Source organism: Osmerus mordax, chromosome 9 (assembly GCF_038355195.1).
Source record: "Osmerus mordax isolate fOsmMor3 chromosome 9, fOsmMor3.pri, whole genome shotgun sequence".
Taxonomy (NCBI): domain Eukaryota; kingdom Metazoa; phylum Chordata; class Actinopteri; order Osmeriformes; family Osmeridae; genus Osmerus; species Osmerus mordax.
The window spans coordinates 17,139,395-17,157,525 of NC_090058.1; the positions used below are offsets into that span (position 1 = coordinate 17,139,395).

At 47.8% G+C, this 18,131-nt stretch overlaps 1 protein-coding gene across 3 annotated transcripts in view; it reads right to left on the bottom strand.

Annotated features, from left to right (window-relative positions):
• Positions 1-236: 236 nt before the first annotated feature.
• The window catches only part of tnika (TRAF2 and NCK interacting kinase a), a 40,796-nt gene continuing 22,901 nt past the window's right edge, over positions 237-18,131 (bottom strand). The window contains exons 13-32 of one of the 3 annotated variants that reach the window (XM_067242688.1): positions 17,954-18,070; positions 16,074-16,265; positions 12,582-12,746; positions 12,129-12,365; positions 11,914-12,020; positions 10,826-10,941; positions 10,274-10,371; positions 9,067-9,135; positions 8,838-8,944; positions 8,536-8,638; positions 8,243-8,392; positions 6,422-6,524; positions 6,109-6,279; positions 5,622-5,765; positions 5,123-5,257; positions 4,772-4,872; positions 4,520-4,669; positions 3,095-3,254; positions 2,061-2,200; positions 237-1,885 (exon numbers count right to left, since the gene is read on the bottom strand). In XM_067242688.1, coding sequence (XP_067098789.1) covers positions 1,802-1,885; positions 2,061-2,200; positions 3,095-3,254; positions 4,520-4,669; positions 4,772-4,872; positions 5,123-5,257; positions 5,622-5,765; positions 6,109-6,279; positions 6,422-6,524; positions 8,243-8,392; positions 8,536-8,638; positions 8,838-8,944; positions 9,067-9,135; positions 10,274-10,371; positions 10,826-10,941; positions 11,914-12,020; positions 12,129-12,365; positions 12,582-12,746; positions 16,074-16,265; positions 17,954-18,070 — 2,649 coding nt within the window. In that variant the 3' untranslated portion in view covers positions 237-1,801. Of the gene's footprint in view, positions 1,886-2,060; positions 2,201-3,094; positions 3,255-4,519; positions 4,670-4,771; positions 4,873-5,122; positions 5,258-5,621; positions 5,766-6,108; positions 6,280-6,421; positions 6,525-8,242; positions 8,393-8,535; positions 8,639-8,837; positions 8,945-9,066; positions 9,136-10,273; positions 10,372-10,825; positions 10,942-11,913; positions 12,021-12,122; positions 12,366-12,581; positions 12,747-14,601; positions 15,799-16,073; positions 16,266-17,953; positions 18,071-18,131 lie in introns of those variants that run through there. The other 2 variants (XM_067242687.1, XM_067242689.1) reach the window with 2 other exon arrangements.

An 18,131-nucleotide genomic window follows, 5' to 3' on the forward strand; every position in this document is an offset into this window, starting at 1 on the left:
ATATAATTCAAAAACAGTGTTACTGTTACTTTCCTAGAGAAAAGTCCTCAACACAAGGACCAACTCTCTTCAGAATAAAACAAGTCAAATCTCTCTCTCGCTCTCGCTCTCGCTCGCGCTCTCTCTCTCTCTCTCTCTCTCTCGCTCTCTCTCTCCTCTCTCTCTCTCTCTCTCTCTCTCTCTCTCTCTCTCTCTCTCTCACTCACTCACTCACTCACTCACTAGGAAGACAGTAGTTTAATCAGCACAGCTCTTTATTGCTTTAACCCTGACAGACTCCTGTCCCCCTAAAACAAAATAAGACTGCTAATTACATTTCAAAATATCATGAAAGTGGACAAAAGCATTCAAGTAATAACAATCATTTCCAACTTCTGGTTAACAAATTGTGACATGATTGTATAGACATGGTTGTAAAAAATAACTTGTTTAGTAAATAAGACAATATAAACAAAAATCTATATCCAGACAGTGATAGTGGTTTAGAGGAGAGACAGTATGTGTATATATAATTTTTGAGTGTCAGTCAAACACAGTGACCTCTAATCTGTACCTTCAAGACCCCTACCTTCAACTCCACTACATAGTACATCCTTCACCGGCAAAATACACCATTTCCCAGCATTCAGTTTTGCACTGCATTCTGTGAGTAGGACTCCGATTGTGATTGTGAATAATCTGCATGTTCATATATATATTTTTTTTCTTTCAACAAGGTCATCTTAAAGTGAATGTTAACTTAATGTAATTAAAGTGTTAAAATCTAATCATAATCCAAAGAAAATATCAATTCAAAATAGGCAATGATAATAAATTGGCCGGCATTTTATTTTATCTTACATAATGCTAGGCACTGTACAAACAGTTACGACTCAATCAGAAAATAATTTGAATCAGAAGAGAATGACATTGACTCAAATTGGGTGCCAGAACTTCTCACTATGATTCTTTACAGACAAACATACTTCTTTTTCAGCTGATGGTTATTTGATTCTCTTGTGTATGGAACACATTATTTTCTCTGGTATTTCAGCATGAAGTCAAACAGACATACAGACAGGCAGGTAATTGGGCAGACAGACAGACCAACAAATACTTCCGATTCAGATACGTGAATGTGCTGTACATGTCATCATCAAGCTTCAGACGTCAACCCAACTCAACATCCTAGTACTTAGAAAGAAAACATGTCCAAAAACAGAAAAACTGTTAGGTTCATTTAATATTACAGTATATCTGATGCAGCACCTTCAGAATTTAAAGACTTGAGGAGGAGAGGAGAGAAAGATGACCTGGGAGGGCAGGATGGTAGAGGTGACCTGACTTTAAAGGGACACAGGCATTACTTTTGCCTAGTGGGACAGAGGGATGTTGAAACAGGTCACAGAAGATTCAAATGGGTCACCCAATCCTGGAAACCGAGGAGGGCTGAGAGAGAGAGTAAGAGAGAGAGCGATAGAGAGTGTGTAAGAGAGAGAGAGTGAGTAAGAGAGAGAGAGAGAGTGCGTAAGAGAGAGAGAGAGGAAAGGGGAAAGGGAGATCAGGGGAGTAGTGTGGTTCATTTCTAAAGAGGTTCAACAGTTGCAGTGTTCTCAGGAGGTGCCATCCCTGCGGTCCTCCTGGTCTCCATCAGCTCCACAGCAACTTTCATCTGCCTGGTAGTATATCTGTGTTGACCATCTTCTACAGTGTTTCAACAGCCACTGCAGTAGTCGTCATACCAGCCACTAGCTGTTTTTATTGGTGCCTCAGTCTCAGATGGAACGCTGGGCTGACCAATGGGGAGGGAGTAGGAGGAGCTTCACCAGTTCATCATGGAGTTCCTGTTGAGGGTCATGAAAAACACCTGGCTGCTTCCTCCCGAACGCACCGATGCAAAGAACACCTGCAGGGGGAGAGGGAGAGGGAGAGAGAGAGGGAGAGAGAGAGTCAGAGTCAGAGTGGGACTGTGTGTTTGTCTATGTATATCTGAGTCTGCTGTGTCTGCTTTGTGCATGCTGTGTGTCTTGAGTACATGTAAGGACATTTCCCCTTCACGAAAAAAACAACTCTGTCTTCACCTTGTCGTTCCTCTCACACAGGAATTTCAACCTCTGGGCCCTCTTGTGCATGAAGACCCCGTCCAGGTGACCTGTCTCCACAGAGCGGATCTCGATAGCCTTCTCCCCCCAGCCCATGATCTGGTTGGAGTGGATGTAGGCTGGAGAAACAAAGAGACAGAGCTTCTGAAATCTGCAGCACAGTCACTAGGGGGGAACTCCCTCTCGCTTGCCACAGAGAGGATGTGATGTAATCTCACTGACAGCAACAGAGGATGTGATGTAATCTCACTGACAGCCACAGGGTGGCAGTATTAGATCTGGGTTAACATGATTTGTGTTTCATCATTGAAAATGTGAATGTGTATGCAGAATATGAATATGAATATGAATATGAGGTAATGGCATTATTCTTTGAATTTAAAATATGCTTTTTATTACATTTGAGAATGAGATCCCCCTTATCTGTACAAGAGGGCATGCCATACAAATAGTTCAAATTTATTTATTTTTTGTTATTTATGATTGCTCAACTTTTAAATTGGTTACAGTAATGAAAATGTATTTTCATTAAATATAAGTTTTCTAAATGCTTACAATGAACATCAATAGCAACTTTAGATGATATTGTTAAATCTTGTCTGTTTAACTGCTGCACTGATTTGTGAGAATCACCAAGAGGAAGAGAAACTCAGGATCGGTTAAAGAAAACCTGCCAGTGAGCAGGTTATCTTTACAGAGTATGTTGCCATGATAACTGAATCAAAGTTAAGCTGAAACCCAAAGCTGAGGCTTTGTGAAACTCAAAACAAACTGAGTTTTCACTAAACCCTCGTTCTGAAACAGGGCCCAGGACTTCAGTGAGATACACAGTTAACTCTCTCTTCCCCCTCATGTAGCATGTAACACCCCCTTGAAAATACAGCAGTAGAGTTGGGGTTTGAATGTAATTCAAGTTAAGATGAACCCATACTCGCTTCCCTTCCATTAAGACTCAGTGTAGACGCACTCACACACAAGCAAACACACGCACACACAAGCACACACGCACGTACCGACAGAGGTGGGCATCTCGCCCCACTGCAACACCACGTCCTTGGTGATGCGCCCGTACGTGTTGACGTACACACCCTCGTCCTCGTAGCATAGCAACATCTCCATGCCGTCCGTCTTGGGCAGAACCACGATGGCATGGGGGGTCACCTGACTCTGGATCTGACAGCAGAGGACAGGGTTAGGACCTGATATAGTACAGGACCGGGTTAGGACCTAGTACATACAGTACAGGGTAAGGACCTAGTACATGACATCACAGGACAGGACCTGACATAGTACAGGACAGGGTAAGGACCTAGTACATGACAGAACAGGGTTAGGACCTAGTACATGACATCACAGGACAGGACCTGACATAGTACAGGACAGGGTAAGGATCTAGTACATGACAGAACAGGGTTAGGACCTAGTACATGACATCACAGGACAGGACCTGACATAGTACAGGACAGGGTAAGGATCTAGTACATGACAGAACAGGGTTAGGACCTAGTACATGACATCACAGGACAGGACCTGACATAGTACAGGACAGGGTAAGGATCTAGTACATGACAGAACAGGGTTAGGACCTAGTACATGACATCACAGGACAGGACCTGACATAGTACAGGACAGGGTAAGGATCTAGTACATGACAGAACAGGGTTAGGACCTAGTACATGACATCACAGGACAGGGCCTGACATAGTACAGGACAGGGTAAGGATCTAGTACATGACAGAACAGGGTTAGGACCTAGTACATGACACAGTACAGGACAGGATTTGGACCTGATACAACACAGTAGGCTACTGTAGACACAGAAGGTTTAAGACCTGACAACGTACGTAGATACGTCTACAAAAACATAGAGATAGTGTTTAGGATCACAACTATGGTTCTACGGCTCTACTCTACAGGTTATCCACTGTATATGACTCAACCACACAGCACATCCATTCATTCATCCATTTCTCCATCATCCATCCACACATAGATCTATATCTATCAAACTACCCATTTATCCATCCATCCATCCATCCATGGGTGTATATGGGTCTTTGGGTAGATGGGTAATTATATAAGTATAGTTCTATCTATGTGACATGACTTGTGTGGGTTAAATGATTGGCTATGGTTCTACAGGGTAAAGGTTACAGGTAAGTTAATTGGAAGGGTATCTAATCTATCTATCTATGCATCTATGGTCACCTTCATCTGGACGTACGGAGTCACCAGAAGAGAACGTAGGGAGAGAGGGGAGCAGGTTGAGTCAGAGAGTCAAAAATATCAGACAAGCTCGAAATCGACCGTTCACATCCTCTTGTCTCATGAGAAGCCGCAATGAATTCAGTGTGGTCTGCTGCTAGGATAGCTACGACATTCTGTCACAAGGCGATGACCTCATCGATCTGGTGAGGTAGGTGGGGCTTTGAACTCACGTGGGAGGGGATGTATATGTCGTAGGGGTTCCCAGAGTCCACGTCGATGACATGGAAGCCAACGCTGGAGCCATAGATGACCTTTAACCTCTGCCCCTCCTCCACGGTCAGGTCAACCAGCTGGGGGCGGTGCTGCAGATCAGTGAACGACTGGGAGGGGGGATGAAAGGAGGATGAGATGCATGAAAAAGAGATGATTTGTTGTGTTTGTCCATTGGTGTGTGTGTGTGTTTGTGCGTGTGTGTATCTTACCTTGAAGGCCATAAACTTGTGGTATGGTTTGGGTGCCCAGGCATAGATTTCCACCGAGTTCTTCAGTGCAATCACCAAAAACTTGATCCTCTCATATTTCACTGGATTAAAGCATTAAATAAGGTTATTTACACACACGGTGGGTGTTTGTGTGTGTTTGTGTGTAAATATTTACATTTACGCATTTTGCAGACGCTTTTATCCAAAGCGACTTCCAAGAGAGAAATATTGCACCCTTCCCCAAACTCAGACCCACACACAGACTGTGTTTGACATTAGAGCCCTTGTGTGTGCTGCACGAGTGTGTGTGTTGCCACATGTGGATTTCTAACCATTCTTTCGAACACGTACCAACTTTGTAGTGCACGCAGCCCTCCAGCTCCCCCACAGTGATCCAGCCCTGCTTCTTCTCTACTTCCGGGTCGTTGTGTAATATCCTGTTCCTCAGCCAGGACAGGTAGTAAACACGTAGCTTGTTCTTCTTACCTGGAGGGTCAGGGGGAGGGGGGCGAACACAGGGGGCACAGGGCTCAGAACATGTGGGTTGGTAGAAAGGTTGGTAAGCCATGCTTTTGAATTTGTGGTGAGGTTGTGACCGGGGTGTGTTGTAGGTTGCGGTCAGGTTGTGATCAAGATTCAGCCAGATTGATATTGAGTTTGTGTCTGGGCTATGTTGGGGTTAGGTTGGGGTTGTGTCGAGGTTTTGTTGGGGTTAGTTGGTTATGTTGTGGTTGTATAGGGGTTGTAGAAGGGTTGTGTCAGGGTTCTGTTGGTATTGTATTGAGGGTGTGTTGAGGTTGTGTAGGGGTAGTGATAGGGTCGTGTTAAGATCACGTTGGTTGTCACCTACCAGAGATGGTCACCAGGACGTTGAGACCTTCCAGGACCTCCATCTGCTGGAAGCGCCGACGGGTGATGAGGTTGTACACCTTCCCCTGACCACTACGGTCCAGCAACATCAGCCCGTTCTCTGTCCCCACCAGGAGGTTAACACCTGACACACACACACAAAGACAGAGAGACAGAGTTAGACTAGAACTGAATGGTTAAACATGTTATATGTTGAGCTAAATGTAAGTAAACGGCAGGGTCAGGTGGCTGAGCGGTAGGGAATCAGGCTATTATTCGGGAGGTTGCCGGTTCGATTCTTGGCCGTGAGAAATGACGTTGTGTCCTTGGGCAAGGCACTTCACCCTACTTGCCTCACCCTAATGTCCCTGTACTTACTGTAAGTTGCTCTGGATAAGAGCGTCTGCTAAATGACGAAATGTAAACTGTGCTTCCATAATAGGTACATTAGTGCATGTGTCCCTGCGGAAGAGGGAGCCGTGTCTCACCCCAGAGAGCAGCACACAGGATCTCAGAGTTGAACCTCTTCTTGTACTTGCGGATCTCCGGCGTGTCGCTGTGAGGTCTGATGTTGGTGGGGTTCACATTCACCACCGAGATCTTTCTGGCCTCGTTGAGTCTGGCCTGCTCCTGCCTCAGGAGCTCATTTGCAAACATGGCTAGGTGTGATAGATGAACACAGAGGGATGGATGAACAGTTAGGTTTTCAAATACTGACACCGGAATGCTGCAATAGGTCACTGGAAAACTATTTCCAAACGTGATTGGTTGATGACAGAGGTGGATGGAGACTAAACTCACCAGCTGCAGAGTTATCTTCATCATCCTCATCGTTGGGGGAAGTTTGATAGACACGAGGGTCAACGAATGGTGTGAAGGAGGCTTTAGACCCGCCCAACCCAAACTAAGAAACAGGAAAGCCAACAGTCAGTCTTGTTTCAGGGTAGAGCAGGTATACATATATGTAAGGGGTGTGACTGTACACAGTTCAGTGCATGAAGAATACATCTGAGTCAGGCGTTTCTACTTAAAGATCCTGTAAAGTGGAATAGAAAATTAGTTTTAAGTTCATCGCACCACAGAAGAATGTGTTGTTAATTACCGATCGAAATTCGAATGAAAGAAAACCACCGACAAGTATGTTAAATTAGGCTTTGAAATCGTGAGAAAATCAGCAGTCTTCTCTGCTTGAGACTGGGGGGGCGTGTCGCCTGAAGGAGCTGAATCTCCGCCCCCTCGAATTTATGCAGTCTCTGAGTTTTTTATGTATTAATTACTTTATCTTTGCATCGTACCAGCTGAGTAACAGAATGCAACCATCTGTGATTTGATGTAGATAGGTCGCTGTGATTTAGATAGGTCGGGTTTTGGCTCCGCCTATACAAAACCTGAGCTGAAAACGGAAGAGAAACTGTTCAACGGTCTAACTTTGCACATGCTTTCATGAACTCCTTTTACACGCATATAATGTACTGAGAAGTAAATCATGGAATTTGCTTTACAGAATCTTTAATGGAAATGGATTATGAAGTTGATCACATGAAATTAGCAAAAACGCTGCACAATCTTCCCTCATCTGTCCGTATTTTTGTGTGGGGAGTAATGCTCCCGGGGCGACCTGCTACCTGCTAGCGAACAGTAGTTTGTAAATGCTCAGGACTGCTCAAATATCTCAAAAGTCCCAAATGGAAAATGTTAGCCGTTTTCAGAGTTGAGTAGACCAGACTTTCGTGAACAGATTGACATGAAATGTAGGCTGTGGAATATATAGACGTAATATGAAAACAAACCTATAATTTGGGATCTGTAGATTTTTCCTGTTGTGCTGAACTCGTACCAAACTGTGTACAGTTACAGCTAACATAAATATACACTACCGTTCAAAATTTTGGGGTCACTTAAAAATGTCCTTATTTTTCAAAGAAAAGCACTGTTTTTTTCAATGAAGATAACGTTAAATTGATCAGAAATACACTGTTCATTGTTAATGTGGTAAATGACTATTCTAGGTGGAAACGTCTGGTTTTTAATGAAATATCTACATAGGTGTATAGAGGCCCATTTCCAGCAACTATTACTGTATGTGTTGGAATGGTACATTGTGTTTCCTAATTGCCTTAGAAGACTAATGGATGATTAGAAGGATTAGAATTAAAATGCCAAGGTTTGCGATGTTGTAATTGCTGCAAATGGAGCATTATTTGACGAAAGCAAAGTTTGAAGAACAAAATGTATATTAAAAAAAAAAAAAAAAAAATCTAATAATAATAATTTACATTTACATTTAGTCATTTAGCAGACGCTCTTATCCAGAGCGACTTACAGTAAGTACAGGGACATTCCCCCTGAGGCAAGTAGGGTGAAGTGCCTTGCCCAAGGACACAACGTCATTGGCACAGCCGGAATCGAACCGGTAACCTTCAGATTACAAGCCCGATTCCCTAACCGCTCAGCCACCTGACTTCACCTTATAATTAACCTTGTAAATGTCTTGACTATATTTTCTATTCATTTTGAAAGTTATTTGATAAATAAAAGTGTGAGTTTTCATGGAATACACAAAATTGTCTGGGTGACCCCAAACTTTTGAACGGTAGTGTATATAGTGTGTGTGCGTCTCACCTCTGCCAAGTCACTGAGTTCCTGAAGTGCGGATGTGGGCGTGGCAGATGGGGAGTGGCTCTGTTGCACCAGGTCAGGTAGGTTGTCATGGTTACCATGGTTGCCAAACCCATTGCTCTCGCTGTGACCCCCCCTCCTCCTCTCCTCCGCCTGAGAGGGGGGGGGAGAAAGAGGGAGAGAGAAAAGGAGGAAGAATGAGAGAGAGAGAGAACGAGAAAGGTGAGCAAGCAACGTTTCACCATTTGTTTTGTCTGTGTGTGGACGTTTGTGTGAGTGCAGGTCTCAAATGTCACCTCTCTCATCATCAGAGTGCTGTCTTTAGAGTTGTTGTAGGTGTCTCCCAGAGAGTCCTCTGCTAGTCCCCTGTAGGTCTCACTGCTGCCCTGCACCGCTGGCCTGGAGCACACACGCACAGACACGCACACACAGACACGCACACACAGACACGCACACACAGACACATGCACACACACACAGCAGATTAGAAATACACATACCTCAACAGACACAGATTAGCAATGCCATCCCTCCACTCACACACATATACACACACACACACTCACACCCACACACACAATCACACACAGTGTCTTACATGATGCGTGGGATGTCGCTGACAGCCACAGTCCCATCATGCCCCACGGTTTCCCCATCTTCATCGCTGCTCTCTGATTCGTTGCTGGAGGACGAATAGTCCGTCACCTTCAACAACAACAATGCGGTCACTAATCATCATCACCACCACCAATACCATCATCATCACATACACCATCATCATCACCACCACCAATAACATCATCGTCTCCGGATCACAGCTAACATACCTTTGCAGGAGGTCTGTTTCCCTCCTCCACCCTCAACTCCCTCAGTTCCTTAGCCAGCGCACTGAGGTCCTGCAGAGAGAGGGGGAGGATGAGGAGGAAGAGAGGGAGAGAAGGAGAAAGAGGAGGGGGGAATACAGGGGGGAGGGGGGGGAGGATGGAAGCAAAGATGGAAGATAAATATTTTGTTTCCTGGAAGCATAGCTAGGTCAGTCCTTACTGGTGGTACTCTGTACGAGCCTCACAGTCCAGAGAGGAGGGAGAAACCATCTGACACAGAGAGGAGGGGTATAGATGCAGGGAGTGGGAAAAACCATTATTATCATCAAGGGGGTCAACCACTGATATACGTCTGTCACACAAACACCTGGAGGTCAAATACTGGCTTCAGTTTGGATAAGGAAGGCAGCAACAGTCTGCATCCCTCTATCAAACCCCCATGCCAAGTGGCCAGTGGTCCCTCCCACCCATGTATCCCAGCCAATGGACCAAACCAAGGCATGCAGACAGGGGGGATGGACCGCCACACACAGTGGGGCTTACCAGCTCCTCCTGACCCAGTAATCATGACGACAAAGAAACAGGAAAAAGATACACGATTCAGATCTTGTCATTAGTCATTAGATTTCTACCTTTACACACACACACAAACACATACACACACAAATTTACCACGCACCCAAGCACGCACACACAAACGTACCACACACGCACAGTAAATCTATCGCCCACGCATACACACACTGCACCTATGATGCACCCTCAGTTTCAATGTTTAATAGACAGAATACACTTCTACAGAAGTCTGTATCCAAGTCTACCATGCCCACAGAGACGGAGAGAAAGGATAAAGAGATAAAAATACAGAGAGAGAGAGAGAGAGAGAGAGAGAGAGAGAGAGAGAGAGAGAGAGCAGAAGAGAAAGGGGCCAGGGATGTCACTAACCTCGTCTATGGCTTTCTTATAGCTCTGGGAGAAGAAGGGTGAACAGTGGAAGAAAGGGAGGAGGAGAAAGGGCGGAGAAGAAAGGGAGGAGAAGAAAGGGAGGAGGAGAAAGGGAGGGAGGGAAAGAGAGAAACAGATGAGTCACAGAAGAGAGAGAGGCCAGAAGGAGAGAGATGTGAGAGGAACCTGGAGGCAAGTATGGAAACTGTGTGTGAGTGTGTGTGTGTGCACACTCACGCGCACCCGTGTGGATGTGTGTACTTACAGCTGGTCTGCTGGGTCTGGCTGACTCTCTTCCTTCCTCCTGTTTCGGCTTAGCTTCCTGATTGGCTCCAGTAGGGAATACTTCCTGCTGGGCTTGACCTTGATCAGAACAAAGAATCCAGATGAATCAAAGGATCAAGTTGAGGGATTGGTTAAATGATGTTAAGTCGACAGATAAAGTGCATGTGTACGAGTTTGTGAGGTCTATGCATGTCAAATTAGACCAATTGATGCTGTCATTCTTCCAATTACACTACATCGGTCTTACTTCCTGTCTCATCTCCCCTCCTCCCCCCCCTCTACTCCCCCCCCCCCCTCTCTCCTTTCCTCCCCTCCCCCTACCGTCTCTTTATACCCTCACCCGTCATATTGACTGGGCTGCACAGACAAGTGGATCGGAGCAGAACTGGAACTGACATCCTCCCACTGATAGAACAGCATACACTGCTGCCTCTTTGAAGAACACCCCAGTCGACAAGGAGCTTGTGTGTGTGGTATGTTTGTGTGTGTGTGCGTGGAATGTTTGTGTGCGTGCATGTGTGTGTGTGTGTACCTTTCCGCTCGGCAGAGCCACCCTGAGACGAGGGGGAGGAGGAAGAGGAAGAGTTGGACGATGTCCTCTGCAGAGCGGCATCCAGTGACAGCTCTGAGCGACGCAGGTCTGGGTTGCTGGAAAACAGAGCACACACACCCGTTAGCTGCATGAGATACACATAGGGACTCACACTCATAAGAGCACACACACCGTTTCATTCACTGGTCAGATCACACACTCACCATTGCTTCTTGCCTTGTGTGAGGTAGTAAATGTGTAGGTGTGTGTGGTAGTAAATGTGTAGGTGTGTGTGTGTGGTAGTAAATGTGTAGGTGTGTGTGTGTGGTAGTAAATGTGTAGGTGTGTGTGTATGTGGTAGTAAATGTGTAGGTGTGTGTGTGTGGTAGTAAATGTGTAGGTGTGTGTGTGTGTGGTAGTAAATGTGTAGGTGTGTGGTAGTAAATGTGTAGGTGTGTGTGTATGTGTTAGTAAATGTGTAGGTGTGTGTGTGTGGTAGTAAATGTGTAGGTGTGTGTGTGTGGTAGTAAATGTGTAGGTGTGTGTGTATGTGGTAGTAAATGTGTAGGTGTGTGTGTGTGTGGTAGTAAATGTGTAGGTGTGTGTGTGTGTGGTAGTAAATGTGTAGGTGTGTGTGTGTGGTAGTAAATTTGTAGGTGTGTGTGTGTGTGTGTGTGTGGTAGTAAATGTGTAGGTGTGTGTGTGTGGTAGTAAATGTGTAGGTGTGTGTGTATGTGGTAGTAAATGTGTAGGTGTGTGTGTGTGGTAGTAAACGTGTAGGTGTGTGTGTGTGTGGTAGTAAATGTGTAGGTGTGTGTGTGTGGTAGTAAATGTGTAGGTGTGTGTGTGTGTGTGTGTGTGTGTGTGTGTGGTAGTAAATGTGTAGGTGTGTGTGTGTGTGGTAGTAAATGTGTAGGTGTGTGTGTTTGTGTGTGGGGTAATAAATGTGTAGGTGTGTGTGTTTGTGTGTGTGGTAGTAAATGTGTAGGTGTGTGGTAGTAAATGTGTAGGTGTGTGTATTTGTGTGTGTGGTAGTAAATGTGTAGGTGTGTGTGTGTGTGTGGTACTAAATGTGTAGGTGTGTGTACCTGGCCCGTATGAGCTGGCCTCCAGTGCGAAGGCCGAGTCCTAGGCCTCCGTTGGGCGAGTTCTTCCTGACCAGGGCTGGGGAGATGGAAGTGGTCCTCTGGGGAACCTGGAAACACATACACACACATCAGTGGGGGTGTAAGCCTGTCTGCCAGCCTGTCTCTCTCTCTCCCCATTCCCTCCATCCCTCCTCCCATCCCTCGCTCACCCTGACCTTGGGGGGCATGGCCTCGTCTCTCAACCAGGCCGTCCGGTCCCTCTCGTCCCGACTGGCCACCCGAGGCGGGGGGGTGGGGGTGTCGGATGTGGGGTCGGAGTTCTGCCTGGGGGGCATCTCTGGCCGGGGAGAGCCCATGGCCGTCACCTCCCCCAGGGCGGAACCTGTCTGGTCCTGCAGCGACTGGGAGCCGGACATTGAGCTGTGAGTCCTGACTGGGACCAGGTGAGCCATCTGGGAGGAGGAGAGGAGTGTGGAGGGAGAGATGAGGGAGAGGAGTGTGGAGGGAGAGAGGAGTGTGGAGGGAGAGAGGAGAGGAGTGTGGAGGGAGAGAGGAGTGTGGAGAGAGAGATCGGGGAGAGGAGCGTTTTAAAAGAGAGCTCAACGTTAGTACACACCTAGACCCATGTTCAAATGTTCCCTCACACCCGTACGCGCACACACACACACCTGGGGTTCGACGGAGCGGATCATGGGGGGGGTGAAGGGGGGCTGCATGCCCCCACTGCTGAAGGACTCAGAGCGGGGGGGCAAGGAGGGGTCGGGCGCACGGTTGGACATCTTGTGTTGCAACGCTGGAGAGCTTTGCCGGTTCAGTTTAGACCTCTCCTCCACCTGCCACAGGTAACACCAGGAGGGGGGGGGGGGAGGTCAGGACACACACACACTAAATCCTATACCACCCAATCAGCTTTGTTTACCCATGTTAGACACCGCATACCTCCACCCAGCTGGCCAATAGAAAGCCTCAATGGTTTTGACTTGGAAATTAGGGTTTGGCTGTGTTGAATCGATCCATTTCAATGAGTTTGTATGTGTGTGTGGGTGTGGGTGTGTGTGTGTGGAGCTACAGGGTGTCAGCTCTGATGGAGTTGGACAGAGTAGTCTTCTGAGAAAGGCTTAGGTCACTAGTGTGTGTGTGTGTGTTTGTGTATGTGTGTCAGTGTTTCCCATTGACAGTAAAGGAGCTAGAATGATGGCAAAGTCATGAGGTTAAGAATAATCTTTAATCTACTTTTGCGGGCACTACTGTGAAACCCAACTCATTAAATCAGTGTGTGTGTTTGTGTGTGTGGGTGAGTGTGTGTGTAGCACTGTGTGTGAGAGAGCCCCATTGAGCAGTATAATCAGATTATCAGATTATTTCTCTCCAGGAAGAGGAATGATCTGGCTGGCCACACACACTTGCAATATAAAAATTTACAGAAGGTTTGGAGGAGGTCTGTACTGACTACGTCAGTAGAGACCATAGAGGGAGTGCGCCTAAAGTCTTTAATTCGTTGAGGGCAGTAATCTGGAGGGATTATTGTAGATTATAACCCAGGCTGAACAACTACTGTACTACTGCACAATGTGTTAATCCTCAATAGATCAGATGTGTTAGTTGTGTGCCTGGGTGGCTGATGATGTCATCATTAATGGACAAGCACATATCCCTACAGTGGTCTAAGGGCACAGTTGGACAGAGTCTGAGCATTGCATGATGGGATGATGAGTCATGCAATCACAGGTTAGCAGGAGAATCAACTGCTGCCCTACTACAAGCAAACAAGGAGAGAAAAGGAGAGAGAGAGTGAAGTCCCGGAACCTAAAGTCTATGACAGACAGAAAGAAAATATTGTTAGATTCACCAAGAACCTCTCTTTGCATTGAGAACAGCTTTTGGGTGTTTTTCCATCTCGCATTTGGGATGACAAATGTGCGTGTGTGTTTTTGTTTAAGCACCCAAAATCTTTTCACAGGCCAGGAGATTCTTAGAGAGAGAGAAGAGGTCATTAATGGCATCCACAGTTGCAGCTATACACTGTTGCCACCCAACAGTAAGGATGGAAGGATGGAGGGAAGGAGGGATGGAGGGAAGGAGGGATGGAAAGGAGAGGAGGGCCCACTGTTGAACAGCAAGGAGCAGTTGAGGAGGATCCCAGCACCGATAGGCCCCAACCCAGCACCAAGCCTGGAGGTAATTGGCTGGTTGACTGACCGTCCAGGAAGTGACACGAAGGCTCATCCCTGATGTCATCAGTCTTACGGCCCCGTAGTATAGTATTGTGGGATGTTTGGACTTGTGAGGGCCATGGCAGGGTGAGGAGTAATTGGGGGTGGGGGTCTAATGCTAGATATTACTGTGTGGTCCCAGTCCTAGCTATATTCATTGTAGAGTGTGTGTGAGTGTGTGAGGGTAAATAAAGTAAATACTGTAAAATATACAGTCAAAACATAATAGTGTAACGCTATGTACAAGACAGAAAAAGTACACATATGAAATCAAGGTGATGCATCTGTATACGCGGTATTTGTCTGTATATATTGTACTCTGTGGATTCATGTGTATTGTGTTTCTGTGTTGTCTGTCAGTATATGTCTGTGTGTTGTCTGTGTGATGTCTGTATGTGTGTGTGTGTGTGTGTGTGTGTATGTGAGTGTGTGTGATGTCTGTATGTGTGTGTGATGTCTGTGTGTGTGTGTGTGTGTGTGTGTGTCTGTGCATATGGTACTCTATATATGGTGTGTGGAACTAGAAGCCAGCCGGCCGCATTGTCAGCTTGGACTGCGAGCCGAAGGGAGACCTAGCAGGGGACCAGAGGGGGGAGAAGAAGAACCTGAGGGATTCCGGCTTGGAGGGGGAGGGCGTTCGTGACCTGGAGGTCTGTGGGGAGGGCTTGCGTGAGCTACGAGGGGAGAGGCCCAGAATCTTCTTCAAGTCTCTCACCCAGGGGAGAGGAGAGTGGGAGTGGGTTCGACCGCTGACGGGGAAGGGGTCGTGGTGTTCCCACACATCCCCAAATGATTGGCTACGGATCAGCTGGCAGGCAGGGGGCGTGTCTTCCGCCATGTGCCGCCTCAACACCTCCGTCGGAGCAGACGACGCGAGGTCGAGCTCATTGCCGCGCCTCTCTTTGAACTCTGACCTCGCCCTCGCCCAATCAGGGCTGGGGATCTGGAGGAATTTACTCTGACAGGACGCTCCAGCTGCCAGAGAGTAATTGGGGCGATCGTCTGAATTTGCTCGGCGTTTAGTGGCCAGGAATGGGCGGAGGGAGCATTCGGGGGCGGAGGAAGAGAGGGGGCAGTAGGACAGGTCATTCAGGCTGGATGACAGTATCCTAAGCCTGAAGTCCCGTCCCTTCTCTCCTGGCCCCTCCCTTGTCTCCTGGTCCATGTCTGGGTCTACATCTACATCTATTCTACTGCGGGGAGAGTGGGACCTCTGACGGCTGTGACAACTAACCAGTTTGGCTGCTGAGACAGGGCCGGGGCCAGGTGGAGGCCCCTGGGGCTTATCTGGCCCCTGGCTAGCGTCCTGCTCTGTGGCCGGGTAGAGCCACTGCCTGGGGCCTGCTTGTTGTCTGCATTCCGACTTGGGGTTCTTGGGCTCCTTGGGGCCTTTGGGCTCATTGGGCTCCTTGGGCCCCTGGCTGCGGCCCCTCTGTGCTCTCATCTCCCGCACCTGCAGACTGATCTCCCGCTTCAGCCCGGGATCCAGGGGATCCCTCGTCTCCAGGGAAACACGGATGTGGGGGGGCGGCTGTGGGGGGTAGGGGGAGTGGGAGGGGCCTGGTCTGGGGATTTGGGCCCTGGGATGGGGCTGGGAGGCAGCCGGAGCAGCCGGTTGGTTGAAGGATTGATGTTGTATGGGAGGGTTACTCTTTGGACGCTGTTTCAGCACCTGGAACAAGTCAGAGGAGGGTTAAAGAGATGCTCACACACACACACACGTTTACAAAGAACAAAACAATGGAAGAAAAACAAGATCATCCGAACATCTTGGTCCAGAGGGCTTCTAGCCAAGCTTAACTCCATCCACAAAGTTCTTCAGCACCTGAAGAGAAGCTTCTAGTCATAGAGTTGGACCTCCAACATACTGATTAAAGGAAGCGGAAGGGCCAGGAAAACAGTAACATATTGCAAATGAGTGTGTGTGTGTGTGTGTGTGTGTGTTACCTCTTTGGCCCAGGCCGGCTTATCGGTGGGGTTGACCGAGTCTTTATAGTGATACAACTGCTTCTTGTCGGCTGGTCTCCCTTCCTGCTGCTGCTGTTGTTGGAGAGAGACCAGGTAGGCTCTCTCCTGCTGAAGCTGCCTCTGCAGTCTCTCTGCCTGCCTCTGCTCCTCTATCTGCTTACGCTTGTACTCCTGCAGGGGGGGGAGGAGCGAGGGAGGAGGAGAGATGGGAAGCAGGGAGGAAGAGGGGAGCGAGGGAGTTGGTTGGAGGGGAGCAGAAACAGGCGTTAAAGAAAAGAAAACAGAAAGAAACCGACAGAAAGTTATTGATACCGAATTCAAGGCCAATCAGATTGTCCGAACAGACCAGCCGTGCTCCGACCATGCAGCAAGTACATGCCACTCACAGACGGACCAATGGGATCGCTCCATGTGACAGAACATTAACAATGACACCTAAGCCAATCCACACAGCTCGCACAATCACCTGACTGGGGACGGGCGCTGGTATGAGCCATGGCAGACACTGTTCTGGATGTGAGGGAAGGATGGAGGATGAGAGGGAGCAGCAAGGAGGAAGTAGACAAGGCAGCAGGAAGCAGGGAAGGAAGGACAAGAAGAGGAAAATGCTTTGGACTTCCATACTGGAAGCATCCAACACTTTGGAAAATCCATGATGGGGTCTGGAGCTTTGTAGGTCAAAGGCTGGGGGCTTGGGACTGGGGGCCTGGTTGGGGGCTGGGGCACTGTGGAGGGCTTGGGTAGTGGGTCATTGTAGGTTGGGGACTGGGAGCTAATGGCGGGGCTGGGGCATTGCGGGGAAGGGTTGAGGTTGAACACATGGTCCATGCAGGCCACAGATGGAGCGTAGCAGGAAGTCAGGTGGCTGAGCGGTTAGGGAATCGGGCTAGTAATCAGAAGGTTGCCAGTTGTGCCAAATGACGTTGTGTCCTTGGGCAAGGCACTTCACCCTACTTGCCTTGGGGAATGTCCCTGTACTTACTGTAAGTCGCTCTGGATAAGAGCGTCTGCTAAATGACTCAATGTAAATGTAGTGTAGCAGCAGAATGGAGGCGTAGCGCCCCCTAGGGTTACCAGCAGTAGAGCCTGCTCCTGGAGAAGCTGCTGCTGGAGGATCTCTAACTGCCTCTGCTCCTCCTCCAGCTGTCTACGGATATACTCCTACACCCAGCCGGCAGCGCAGAGAGAGAGAACCACAGAGCGACGTCAGACAACGAAAAGAGAGGAGGCCAGAGAGAGGGGAGGGGAGTCAAACACAGAAAAGGAAGAGGGAGAGAGAAAGAGAGAGCGGTGACATACTGGCTTTCCAAACCGAGGGAGACGAAAGAGAGAGGGAGACTATTATTATTATTGAGAGGTTATTTCCTGCAGAACGAGGAAGGAGAAGAATAGACAGTAAAGGAAAAGAACAATGGCGGTTGTGTGTTTGTTCTTGTTATTGAGACGGACAAGCTACTGTGACTTAGGTGCTATTGTTGAGCTGCAGTTCAGCTATTGAGATGTCATTATTGGACTGTAATCTTTCTTTGTTCACCGCGCCTGGTAGCTGAGATGTGGTTACTTTGCAATGCGGCCGGCAAATCACAAGAATACGGTTAAAACCATGCACTTCTGGTGCTTAATCTCCTGCTTTAAATTCCATATGGACTCCATGTAGATATGCTTTAGACAAAGGCGTCTGCTAAATAAATAAAAAGTCAAATGGAAATGTTAGTACTGCAGGATGTGTATTCTTGTTCTCTGTGCTCGAGTGTATGTTCTTTCGGAAAGCGTCTGTGCGAGTGTGTGTGGGTCCGTGTATGTGTGGGAGTCGGTTCTGCTCTGTCTCTCCAGGTGTGTGTGTGTGTGTGTGTGTGTACCTGCTCTCTCTCCGCGTGCCTCCTCTCCTCCTCTCTCCGCAGCTGCTCCATCTCCTCGTAGCGTCTCCTCTGCTCCCTCTCCTGCTGTTTCCTCAGGTCGCGCTCTCTGCGCTGTTGCTGTGAGGCGCACACACACACACATACCGTGTCATGACACCCCAGAGAACCTGTGATGTTG